The 13,086-nt window shown below is 38.6% G+C and overlaps 1 protein-coding gene across 1 annotated transcript in view; it reads left to right on the top strand.

The window, feature by feature from the left end:
• Positions 1-13,086, top strand: part of LOC113984997 (protein tyrosine phosphatase receptor type N2) — a gene marked incomplete at its 5' end in the record, with an annotated part of 86,648 nt that overhangs the window by 15,500 nt on the left and 58,062 nt on the right. The window contains one exon of the mRNA XM_039385573.1: positions 7,672-7,819. Within this exon, the coding sequence (XP_039241507.1) occupies positions 7,672-7,819 (148 nt within the window). The remainder of the gene's footprint in view (positions 1-7,671; positions 7,820-13,086) is intronic.

Below are 13,086 nucleotides of genomic sequence, written 5' to 3' on the forward strand. Positions count from 1 at the left end.
TTTAAGTAAACAGAACATAGGTTACCATCTAATGTACTTGTGAATTACAGTCATTCTTGGCAAAAGTTACACTCTGGTCTAGTCTGGTAGATAAAGCCTTACACTGACCATGCAAAGATGACACTTCTGTAGCAAACCAAGGACAATAATCTCAAATTATTTTAGATGGCATGCTTAAAGCACGACTGCTCTCTGTGTGCATGCTTAGTTGTTTATGATAAGCTTTACATCTAAAAATATGAAACTAAAACTATGGAATGTCATTTTTTATTGTTGGCTGATATTACCATGGAAGTTAATTTACTTCCGAGTAATACAACCTACTCGAAGCAATCTAAGGGATATTATTCTCAACCACACTGAATGGTTTCTTTGTCAGTGAATTCCCTCCCTCTGTCTTTGGGGTTTTTTTTTTCAGTTTTCCTTCATCACCTATGATAGTATGTACATTAGTAGTGTTTTATGCCGAATTACATGTAGAGCTCCATAGTATTTTCCAGTACATAACAAAGCTTCAAAACTAATCTTTTCACTGGTGTAATCAGGTACTGAGAAATACAAGAAAAATTATATCGAAACACATCATGGTAGTAATATTGCTGCAAGCACAAGGAGAAAAAATAGTTTATTGGTGTATTTTATAAAGAGGAAATTCAAATTCCCAAGTTTTTATTTCCTAGAGTTTTTCATTTGTGGTTACTGTAGATAGGAGATCTGGGATGGCACAGGACAAGTCAGAAAAGAGAAAGGAACCTGAAATGTCTGACCAATCAGATGATGAAATCCAGGTTCCATTAAAGTAGTGTATGCAGAACACTCCCTAGGATTGAAAGCATGTGAGACTTTATAGCCAGATGTTAATTTACTGAGACTTCTTCCAGACAGAGGTTTTGTGAGATACTGACAACAATTTTATATGTCTATATAAGCTCAATATAACTAGTCCAATAAAGTCACATTTATCTGCAGTTAATATTGAAAACCTGATGAGCGATGTTAGGACTAAAGCTAGTGTTTCTAACAGTTATGGAGAGATGCTTCAGAGATGAAGCTGGTCTTAATAACAACTACAGGTTCTGCATTATTGTGAGTTGGTTGGAGAAAACTGATTTTGTTAATGTGTTAGTTGGTCAAAAGACAGAAATTGGGTGAGATAGTGCATCCTCTATTTATTTGAGGTCTGCTTTGTCAGGAAAAAAGGTAGGGAAGCATGAGCACAGTTTGGCTCTGCTCCCATGTTTCAGCACCACTGAAAGCATTCCTCATGGAAACACGTGATGAGCTCCCAGACTTTGGTCTCTGCAAGAACAACACGGAAGTTCAGAGAGAAAGACTGACCTTCTGCAAACACGAGTCCAAAGTAACTTCAGTATTACCATGAAATGGTGCTGGGAGATGAGAAATGTTTAAAAAGTGAAAAAAATTTGGTGCTCTGCATGATCTGAACATGGCTCAGAGTTCTAATAATGACATTGATCTCAGGGAGCTTTATTTGATCAGATCTGGACAAGTGTGGGTGCACCAAAATAGAAGAATAAAGTAATAATTTTATAAAAGAAGAGTGGGGAGCAGGAAAGAGGAGAAAAGAAATGAACCTTTCTATTGCTGTTTCCTGAGTCCAAACTCCAAACCTGGAAAATAATGGAGCACAGATTAGAAAAGGAATTGCTGATTATCTAGCAGGAGATTTTTCAAGGGTATAAAAGGAAGATAAGTGTAAGAGTGTCATTGAAAAGGATGGGGAAGGCTGGAGTCTTTCCTTTGTGCATTTGCTAATCTCCTTCATCCTTTCCATTGGATAGCTGAACAATGAGTAAGAATATGCATAATTCTACAAAGAATAAATTTTGCCTGGACAAACTTAATTGCTTTTTATTTAACTAAAACTACAAAACCAGTAGATGAAGTGAAAACAACAGATGTAATACGTGTAGATTTTAGTATAGTCTTGAAAAATTAATGTCAATTTTTTAGAGGACAATTATGTGGATTGAAATGGGGCTAAAGGGTGACATACAAAAAGTAATGATCAAAAGCTATGTATGGGAGTATCTGGCTGAGTACAGGAATTGCTGTTAGCTCCAGTTATACTTAACTTTTTAAATAATGAAGTGGACGTGAATGGAAGTGACAATGGCTTTTACAAGTGATATCACAGTCTAAAGTTCTGTACAGACACAGTGATAGAGGAGTAATTCAAAAGTTTGAAAAGATTAGACCTGAAAACACATACAACAAATAAAGTTAAATTATCTTTGAAGAAAAGTCACAAGAAGAGATATCTATAATTTTCATAGATCCATTAATCCATGATCTGTGAAGACACTAAAATATATACAAGCAAAATTTATACAGAGCAGCAATATTCTGAACAAGCAGACTGAGGCTGAAATAAATGGATGGGTGAAAATGTGTAGCAAATTAAGTTTGCAATAGAAAAGCAGTTTTGTTGACATCCCTATGAAAAAGCCATCTCAAATGAGGAGGAGTATTCCTTATTGAAAATATTTGGACGTTTCCAGGAATACAATGTATAGTTCATTTAGAGTCTCAAGAACTAGTAACAAACTGTGTTTTAGGCTTCTACTTTAGATACAGGGCAGCCAAATGTTAGAAAGTTTCTTAGTACGAGAAACAACATTATTTGAAGGCCTGGAAATAGCTAATCGGGTAGGCTTCTTCTGTCTCTAAAGAGAGCACTGTGAGTAACATGAAAGGGAACAGAGAAATTAACTGTGAAGCCACTGATGATGAGGTATTAAGCCAGGAAAAGGAAGAAGAAAACTGTGTACAATGTTGAAAGTAAATTAGATTTATGCAGAAAAGTATTTCTCATATATAGTCAATGCAATGTGTACTGAAGACCAAGGAGTTAAAGCAGAACAGCAAGAATGCTGGGGTGTCCCGGGACAGAACAATGCAAAGCTTTGGCTCCTGCACTGTCAGGTGAATGATGTGGATTCGAGTGGTAACTGTTCTCAAGCATTAAGATAATTTTGCATCTATTTCTTCAGCTGACATTTGAAATTCGATTAGGCCTGTCAAGGTGTGTCAATTGAAGAGTTTCACATCTTTTCATTGAAAGAGGCATCCTTAGTCATGAAAAAGGGTGTTTAATCAAGTACCATACTGGAATTATCTGTAGCAAATGTGGATAGAGCCTTCCCAAATCTTCGTTCACGAAGCCTAGCCATGAATGAATGAATACTGGAATTATGCAGTCAAAAATAATTGTAATAACCGAACATCAGCTAATAAAATAGGCATTTATATTTAAAATTAATATCTTAACAGATGCAAACCATACTATCTCTCAAGAAGGTATTTGGTCTCTTCTCCCAAGTAACAGGTGATAGGACAAGAGAAAATGGCCTCAAGTTGTGCCAGGGGATCCCTTCTCTGTGGTGACCAGTGACAGGACCCAAGGGAATGGCCTGAAGTTGTGCCAGGGGAGGTTTAGGTCAGATGTTAGGAAAAGGTTCTTCACCCAGAGGGTGGCTGGGCACTGGAACAGGCTCCCCGGAGAAATTATCACAGCACCAAGCCTGCCAGAGTTCAAGAAGAGTTTGGATGATACTCTCAGTGAGTCATCTTGGGGATTGTCCTGTGCAGGGTCAGGAGTTGGACGTGATAATCCTTGTGGGTCCCTTCAACTAGGCATATTCTGTCATTCTGTGATATTAGGGAAAATTTCTTCACTAGAAGGGTTGTCAAGCACTGTAACAGGCTGCTCAGGGCACTGGTGGAGTCACCATCCCTGGAGGTATTTAAAAGACATGTACATGTGGTGCGTAGGGACGTTGTTTAGTGGTGGACTTGGCAGTGTTGGGTTAAAAGTTGGACTCAATGATCTTAGAGACTTTTCCAACCTAAATGATTCTGTGATTCTATGATTTAGAGATTGACCAGACAATTAGAATTTAATGGTTACATTTTTAACGTCATTTACTCCCAGAGCCCGTACTGGATGGCCCTTGAAAAAAGAAAACAATAATGAAAAAAGTAAAGAAAAACAAAGCAGTTTGACCCCATATTACAACATCAACCAAGCACACTGGAAGTTCTACCAAAGCCAAGGCAGGCTGCTGTGTTCTGTCTTTGTGTCCTTGTTCAAGCACACGGAATCTGTCTTAATATTTGCCACTGGCACCATCTCTCTTGGCCAAAGATTCATTGTCCCTGGGACAGCTTTTCATCCCCTGGCTGAAAGCTCATCTTTTGCCTTACAGCTGGCATGTCTCACACAGTAATAATAGATATCACAACACATCCGGTCTCTCCACATAACATTGGCACATCCTCCTTATCCCTGTGTCATGTTTGGTAGCAAGAATATCTCATCTGCCTGTACACGAGAAAGTATGAACTGGGCTACCAATTGTCCTGGCAGGTGAGGACCTGTGGAAGGAAAATTAAGACAATGGTATTTAAGGCACTTTGGAGCTGTCCAAGCAATCAGTGTTAGTTTAAATAATATACTTTGGATTGCAGGACTTGCCTTGATGTGGACATATTGGTGAGACTAGACCTCTACTTTTTCAGCAGGCTTGAGGAGCGTTACAATAACAGTTGTGACAACCTCTATTTATTTTACCTGCTGCTCTGAGACAAGGACAATCATGTGCGTGTTTGACATGTTGGTAATGAATTTCTTTTGTACCAGGCAAACACTGCAGAATGTCTCATCAAAACATCCTAATTAAGGAGTGGATTTGAGTAGACATACAATCTCTAAAATATCAGAAGTTCCACTCAATTTAATGTACATCCAGCACTCCCAAGAGAGTGTTTCAAAATCACTAAGCTTCTGTTTAGCAAAATGGGGATGAGCGTAGGGGCTCTGAAGGACTGTAAATGAAAGATTACTTAACTCTGAGGGAATTGTCTGGCTCCTGAATGTTTTAAAGCAAGCTTCTTTCTCAGTAGCTTTTAAAAATGTGCGTAAAGCAGATGTTCGTATTGTACAGAGCCTTCCATGGGTCTGTTCAAATAGTCAAACACTTTTTCGAGGTCTGTCAGGAAAGTGCCCTGTGAATCTGATATGTGTGATGTAGATATTGAAACTACTCAAAAAATGGTTGTCTGGTTAAAGTAAAGACTGCAGTGTATTTTCATTTGAAGATTCATTTCTCTTTACACTCAGAATTACCTGGAAAATGAAGGTAAAAGTAAAAACTTTTAAAAATAGGTGAGTTTATTTAAAAGTTCATGTGCACTAAAAGCAGTCAAATTACCTTAACTGTGTCATATTTGATGATTTAAAAAGGAAAATAAAATTTCTTTTTAAAATACAATCCTTGAAATCATCAAAGAGACAAGTTGGAGTTAACAGGAAGCCTTTTGCTACATATAGCCCTGCCTTAGGAATAAAATGTTCACGGTCTTTTTGCTACAGCTTCGTGGATCTCACAGTATTTTGGAGAGACTCAGTGTTGGCAGATCTGTATATCTGCATAAAATGTCCCTGAAGTCTATGGGACATTGGTGATAGGCATGTCAAAATGAATCACATTATAAAACTGTGGTCTAAAGTGGGAAGATGCTACGGGCTGGTCCTTGACTGCCTGATCTCTACTGCATGCTAAACAGCTGCTCTGGAGCCAAGACTATTGGCTCTGTGGTATTGTAAGATTTTGCTATTTTTTTCCCTTTGTCTCATAAAAAATCCTATATACCAACAAGTCTCTGCTCAGAAGGGATTATCTATTTTTTTTATGATGTTCAGTATACATAACCAGGCACAGAATCACTGGGAGAATAGAACAGGATCTTTAGCCTTCCTCTTTTCCCCAGTAGCAACAGCCTTTTGGCAAGGAGAAGCAAACTATCAGAGTATGGTTTCCTCCTGTTAACTTGCAAGTTGAGTCTGGTAACACATTAGCTGACCCACATGGCAGGGCCACACACCTCTCCCAGCTCCCCATTCGTAAGGTCACAGCTCTGTCCACCGTAATGCGTTTCCTTCATTATAAAAAAGAAGCAATCACACAGTAGGTGTTTTGATTGTATCTAGGCCACCACTATTCTTTACCTCCTTTAGAAACCTTTCTTCTAATGCAATATCCTTCTGTGTCCTTAAAGATGTACCTTCTGGAAGCATCGCTTCTTGAATTGCTTTTCAGTACCAGGTTTGATTTACAAATCTTGTGTAAAGACGCAGGTCCCCGACAAACTGCACAAAACAAACTGTGTGTCAGGATCTCTTCTGTAATCAAAAAACTGTTCAAGCTGCATGAGAGAGCAATATCCTGCCTTGCTGACCAGGTGGGAAGCACAGTGCGCAGCTCATGTTTGGCAGAGGAGAAGCTGCAAGTTTTCTGCACCTTCTGCTAAACCTGTTGAGAGGGCACGAGAGCCTTTCTTCTTCAGAGCATGTTTGGAAAGAACAATTTGACATAACAGAGATTGTCTAGGAAAAAGGTTTTCTAAGCAATTAAACTGCTTTCTATACTTTACAGTAAATCCTTTACAGGAGGTATTTCTAGACAAGGTTTGTTACTGGCTGGGCTGTATTATTGAGGGCTCCAGCAGGAATCACTGTGACCGATGTTTGGGTCAGAAGCACACACAGCTCTACTCTTGACCTCTCAACCCCTGTCCAGACCCTGAGTCTATCTCCTAAAGTCCGTTAACATCTACCTTGTAAAGGTAGTATGGAGTTTAATTTACAAATATGAACTGTGTGTAATGTGAGATGGTTCTGTTGTTGCTGTAGGAGAAGATGGCTGTAGGAGAAGAAGTCTACCGTAAGTAGACTTACGGTACCAGGTGATAATTTTCTTAATTCTCATGTTTAAGGGAGTGGAAGATTTCTATTTTTCCTCACCCTTTTTCCTTTCTGCTCTTCCCCCCACCTACTTGGATGATTTTTCAGGTCCATAGGGTGAAGGAATAGGGGTTTGGTTCACTTTCCACAAATCTTTGGAACTGAATTCCTGATCCACTGCTGGACTGGATCTCTAGCCCTGGGAGATCTGCAAAAGCTTAAGACTTGTACCAATATGCTTTGATGGACCATCATTCCTGCCACAGACAGACAGTTTTCTTTGGTGATGCTTTCCTAACAGATTAAGCTGAATGCAATGTAAAATCTTTAACTACACATATTAATATTAATTAACAACACCTTAGTTCTAGGCCCTCTCTGTGCCAGTCCATATGTAGAATGTTTCTGATGACCCAGTGCTTGAACCATGACACTTCTGCTTGGCTATTTTTTAATTCTCTTTGACAGCTCTATCATTGTTGTTACTTGCATATGTACTTGAACTTTAGTTTTAAAAGCCTTTGGTTTTACAGGAGCTGTTGTTTGTAGTAATTTTTGTCAATGGAGTTTTGTTTCTTTTCCACTACCTGATGAAAGAGATGGTTGTGCTTATGTTTTCTAAGTATTGAAGAAGAAACACTTTCCTCCTGAAGCTCAGTAACTGGGTGTTTCACACATTTCCTCTCTGTTAGCACTGGGACATTTTAGCATTCTCATTCTGTATAGCACAAATAAGCTTGAAGTTAAATCCCTGAAGTGAATAAATTAGCCATCAAACTGAGGGTGTTTTTTTTTTTACTCCAAAGCTTAGAATTCCCGTGCTTTCCATCTTGAGAAACATCCTTTTAGCTTAGCTTTTGAGCCTAGCTAAGTAAATGCTTAATGCAGTATTCTTTTAATTCCAGTCCTACATGGAAGATCACCTGAAAAACAAGAATCGTCTGGAGAAAGAGTGGGAAGCTCTGTGTGCTTATCAGGCCGAACCCAGCGACACCACCATTGCACAGCAGGAGGAAAATATCCCGAAGAACCGCTCCCAGGCTGTGGTACCGTGTATGTACACTTTCATTCAGATGATAGCGTTTTAAGCTCTTGACACTTTTCCGAATACCCTTTGCACAGTGGTTTGAAAGCTGCAGATGGCAGGCAAACAGAATGCAGAGCAGCTTCTATGTGCACTACAAAGATGAGGCTACAGATATGTCCTGTTGTCCTATCAGATCATGTTTATCTCCTTAAAAGTTGCATATATGTTACTAAAATGCACAACTATGCCACATAACACTGCTGCTGCAGCTGTGCTGTCTCATGAAATCCCATAGCCAGGGTGCTTTTCAATGCTGAAATATACTTTCTATACAAGAGTGGCATCTGTAGCCATTCAACAGAAAGAAGTTTGGCATGTGTTTAGACAAGTTGGTATCATGTCCATCCAACAGTAATACCAGCAGTCTATAGTCAGAGCTAGATCATCTGTTTATCAGATACTCAGCTGTACTGAAAGAGCCCCTTTAGACTTCAGTGGATAAGCTTGCAAACTGGCTTCTCTCTGCAAGGCTTAGGATAAAAAGAGAAAAAGGGAAAAAAAAAAAAAAGAACCCATGTTTATATTCCTAGAACCTGTTCTTTCCTGTAAGCAGCCACCTTCTGAGCTTGAAATAAAAGTAACATATTTTTCCTATGCAAATATATGTATCTCATAGATTACATTGGTAATCTATGGGCACACATTTTATTAAGCAACCAATGAAACAAAAATGAAACTGAGAATACATGCACAGTCCACAGCAACCAAAATGCTCTCAATCAGTGTGCCCACAATCCAGCTGGATAGCTTGGCAAACATATGTATCTATTTTAATTTTTAAAGTGCCCTGAAAACATTAATTTTCACTAAGAGAACCTTGAATAATTACTATTCCTCCTTTAGAAATGGGGAAATGACAGGTAACACATTAAGTAAATGTCATAGCCAGATTTAGAGTGAAGATTCTTTGGAAGTATGTAATAATTTAACTGAGCCCGTAAGTCCTTGCATATTTGCTTCAGCAGGGTTTGGTTCTTTTGTTTATGTAGTGTCTCTTTCTGCAATACTTTGCTCCTCAGGAGAGGAGTACAGTAGTTTGGCAACATTAATTCTTCTGAGTAAATAAGGTGCTGGTCAGAAGCCTTTTGAGGTAACAGCATCAGTTTGCTGACTTCCATGTGTTTTGGGATCAGGTCTGTTGAGAAGTTCTAAAGAAGTCACCATGAAAGTTAAATTAATTAAAGGAATGCAAGACTTCTGTGCTCTTTTCCATCCTGAAAGAGCAGAATTTAACCAACATGACAGGAAGTGAAAATTGCTCCATGAAAATTGGTATTGATCCAAGTTAATCCTCCCTCTTAAAGTGTTCTATTCAATATGGACTTACAGTCAGACCATCTTAAGCTATTTCAAGTCCCTGCTCATAAATTAAGCCAGATTGGTTTTGGTTGCTGCCTTGGAGGCAGCATGGCAGCTACAAGTGTTGCCAGAAATTGGTGCTGATTATTTGACTGATGTAGAAACTGTGTCTGCATGATACAATGAACTAAGATAGAAACCTTCAGACTAGACTTGTCTACCTCTAAATCCAGAAGTAACATGACTGTAATAGTGCTAAAGAGCAAAGATTTTTACTTGGGTGTCAAAGAATCATTTAGGTTGGAAAAGACCTCTAAGATCGTCGAGTTCAACCATTATCCCAGCACTACCAAGTCCACCACTAAACCATGTCCCTGAGTGTGACATCTACACATCTTTTAAATACCTCCAGAGATGGTGACTCAAGCCTATTCCAATGCTTTCACTCTTTTGGTGAAGAAGTTTTCCCTAATATCCAATCTAAACCTCCCCTGGCACTGTTTGAGTCCATTTCCTCTTGTCCTGTCACTGGTTCCTTGGGAAGAGAAACCGACCCCCACCATGCTACAACCTCCTCTCAGGTAATTGTGGAGAGTGATGGGGTCTCCCCTGAGCCTCTTTTTCTCCAGGATAAAGACTCCCCAGCTCCCTCAGCTGCTCCTCATAGGACTTGTGGTCCAGACCCTTCACCAGCCTCGGTGCCCTTTAGACGTGCTTCAGCACCTCAATGTCATGCAACACCAGAGAGCTGAAGTATTTTCAGAGCTAAGATAGTCTGTCTCTTTTCGTCGTGTTGTACCATGTGGATGTATCAGCCTACACTGATCAGCCTTCAGTTCTCTGCCATTGCTTCTTCCATGGTGTATTGTTACACCTCTTCTTCCCGCTGCCGTGTCTAGACTGAATCAATACTACCTGGACATGGGCAGGGTGACCACAATCCATCTGAAGTTTTAGTTAAAAGTATTTTAGCACATTTAAAAGGCAAAATGCTATTTTTACTTTGTTTCTACAATGTGGGAACTTCTATTACAACTATTAGTGCACTGGGAATTTTCCTTTTTGACTGAATTGCACAAAATTACCTGCCTTCACTTTCTGAAGTGGCTGCACACTGGTAAACAGCTGTCGTGTTATATCCCTAAAACTATTTTGTTGATGAGTGAAAAGTGTGGCATAGAATTTAAACAATATTAAATTTTGATAAGCTGGTTATTTTAGACTACAAGATTAGACTGAGATGAGAAGGCCCAGTTTGCCCACTTTTTTTTCCTTGTTAGGCACTAAAACTATAGAAAAAAGTCATAGATTTGCTTCATAATAAATGAAGAAGCAAACCTGATATGATTTTAATATGCTATAGAGTTGTTACGCTACATTCAATGTATTCTCACAGAGTAATGTCTTGTTAGTGTGTCCTTACCCCTTTCATATTAATAATCACCTTGTCAAGGTAGAACAAGATTGCCAATTCATGTAGAAGATTTCATCTTAGGAAGGCCTCAAAGAAGCTTTAATATCATGTTGTATTTGCTTTTCATTTTCCTTTCTTAACCAGTCTTAAAATAATACAGTGTTATTTTTTACTGATTATATAACCGATTTAATTTCTAGATTAACATTATCACAATTTTATCATAGCTTGCTCTTATACCTATCTTCTCTATTTACAAACAGCTTTTAAAATACTTGATTACAGAACACCTTGACACTGCACTTAATTAATTACTAGTTAAAAAAATTGTAACAATTCGAATAAACTGTACCTTCTAGATTAACAAAACTGTATCCTTCTATCCAATCAACAAGCAGATTGCTATAATTTAGGGCAGTCAATGTTTATATTTAGTACTATAATTTAGTGATACCTTTTTTTCTGTAGTAATATATGAGCAGCCCAAAAAAAGCTTTCCAGAATTTCTTTTCTCTTTTTGCATCTCTGCAAAACAAACCCATCTCAATAGGGTCAATACTGTATGTTTTGATGTATGTACCCCATAAATATATACAGGTGTTTAAAGCATTTGGCAAACAAGTTTTTGTAGTGAACATCTATCAAAAGCTGCCCACTGTAGCTGTGTCCATGGGTCATGGTGGATATTAAAGCAACCTGCTTATCTCTGTGTTTGGCTTTCCTACAAAGGAGAGCAAAGCATTTGTGGGCAGAACATGCACCCAGCTCTGAGGCTTGTGTGCTTTTTAGAGCACAGCCAGGAGTTGTGCACCAAAGATGGAACACCTGAACAGAGGGCACCTCCTCCGGGTTGGTTCATTATCTGTGTCAGGAATGGATGTACGAATAGTGCTCTGAAATAAATGAACTTGATTTCAGTTCAGAGCCAAGAAAAGTTCCATTTTGTGCTGATCATCTATAGGCAAAATAATGATAATCAACAGATTATGATTCTTCATAGTCTTCAAACTGCTCCACTTTTGCTCCTTGGCAGTTCTTCCCTTTCTTACTTCAGTGCAGTTCTATACAGTGCTTTGTATGGAAAAAAATCAGTCTAAATCTATAAGGAAGAGAATGATGGTCCAGGCAGAATGTGCCAGGTTGATAGTTGTAAGATTTGCCCTGATCTCTGTTGCCTGGGTTCACGCAATCCAGAGTTGTCCATATTCCTTGTTTTTAGCCTTTTTTTTGTTGATTCTGTTCCTTCAGAAGTATCTGATTAAAAGGAAACAGAAGACAGAGGGAAGATGTGAGTCTTACTTTTCCAAGCTTTCAATCCCCATCTAATAACAGAAATGATAGATCTTCATTAAGTTTAGACAGAGGAATCCAGTGCCATTTGAGATGCCTAAAGTATTCAAGGTACCCAGGCAGAACTAGCAGCTATAACACAAGCTCTGTGAGAAGCCTGTGCCTCTCCTAGCTGCTAGCCTGAGTGTCCTTAAAACACCTCAGGTACCACTAGAAACCCACACACAAGCATTGAAATCAAGTTCTCTGGGCATGAGTCAGTGAAATCGTAGATTAGGATGCCTAAATTTAAGTCTCTGTGTAGCTGCCTCCACATGAGCCAGGTGTCAAAGCACCTGATACCACCAGTGAAGAACCAGTTAGTTCAGTGACATCAAGAGAACTCTGCAATGGCCAAAAGTTGGTGTTTAGTTTACAGTGAAATAGCTCTAGGATGCCACTGTACATCCTGTGTGAGCTACAGATGCTGGTTCAAGAGGGTACAAGTCTTTAGGTCTTGTGTCGTATCTGTTATCCTTGTGCAATGTCTCGTCTACTTTACAGTCTCTCAAACATTACATCTTCATGTTTAGCCAACTAAATAGAGCTCCATTAAGTGTAACCACTTCACATGAAGATATCTGTATATAGATGCCAAAACTTAGATTTTTTTAGTCTATAAATTGAATTTTTATATACTGTAAACTCATGTGTGTCTGCTTATATTATGTACTTTATCCTCTATCCTTTATATTTTATAATTTATATTTTATATGTGTATAAAATACAACATTGTGCTATATTTTTCCACAACCACAGGTTAGTCTAGCCATCTTATTTAGGAAGCCTCTCTCTGCCACATATATCCATCTACATATTTTGCTTTTCTTTCAGCTGTGGCTTGGCTGGAGCAATAGCAAATGCAAAGTAGTTCAGCACTCAGCAGCAGCTATTGTAGATACTTAAAATGATGATGAGTTGTAGCTTGGCCAGATTGCACTACCTAGTAACAGCATTTGTCTTTTCTCTCACTGCCTTATTACCATCCCTCTCCTCTCCTGTTTCTTCATTCATCTTTCTCACTTTTTAGATTGATCTTACATATCTTCCTTTTTTTGACATGCCTGTCCTTACTTTTACTTCCTACTTCTCCTGATTCTCTTTCCTTGCTTCCAGCATAATCAATATACAGTTTACAAAAAAAAAAAAATCACTTTGGTGATTTTCCCTGTAGTCGCTCATTGTTATCAT

Source organism: Pipra filicauda, unplaced genomic scaffold (genome assembly GCF_003945595.2).
Source record: "Pipra filicauda isolate LSUMZ 115617 unplaced genomic scaffold, ASM394559v2 scaffold420_size638996_pilon, whole genome shotgun sequence".
In the NCBI taxonomy this organism is placed as follows: domain Eukaryota; kingdom Metazoa; phylum Chordata; class Aves; order Passeriformes; family Pipridae; genus Pipra; species Pipra filicauda.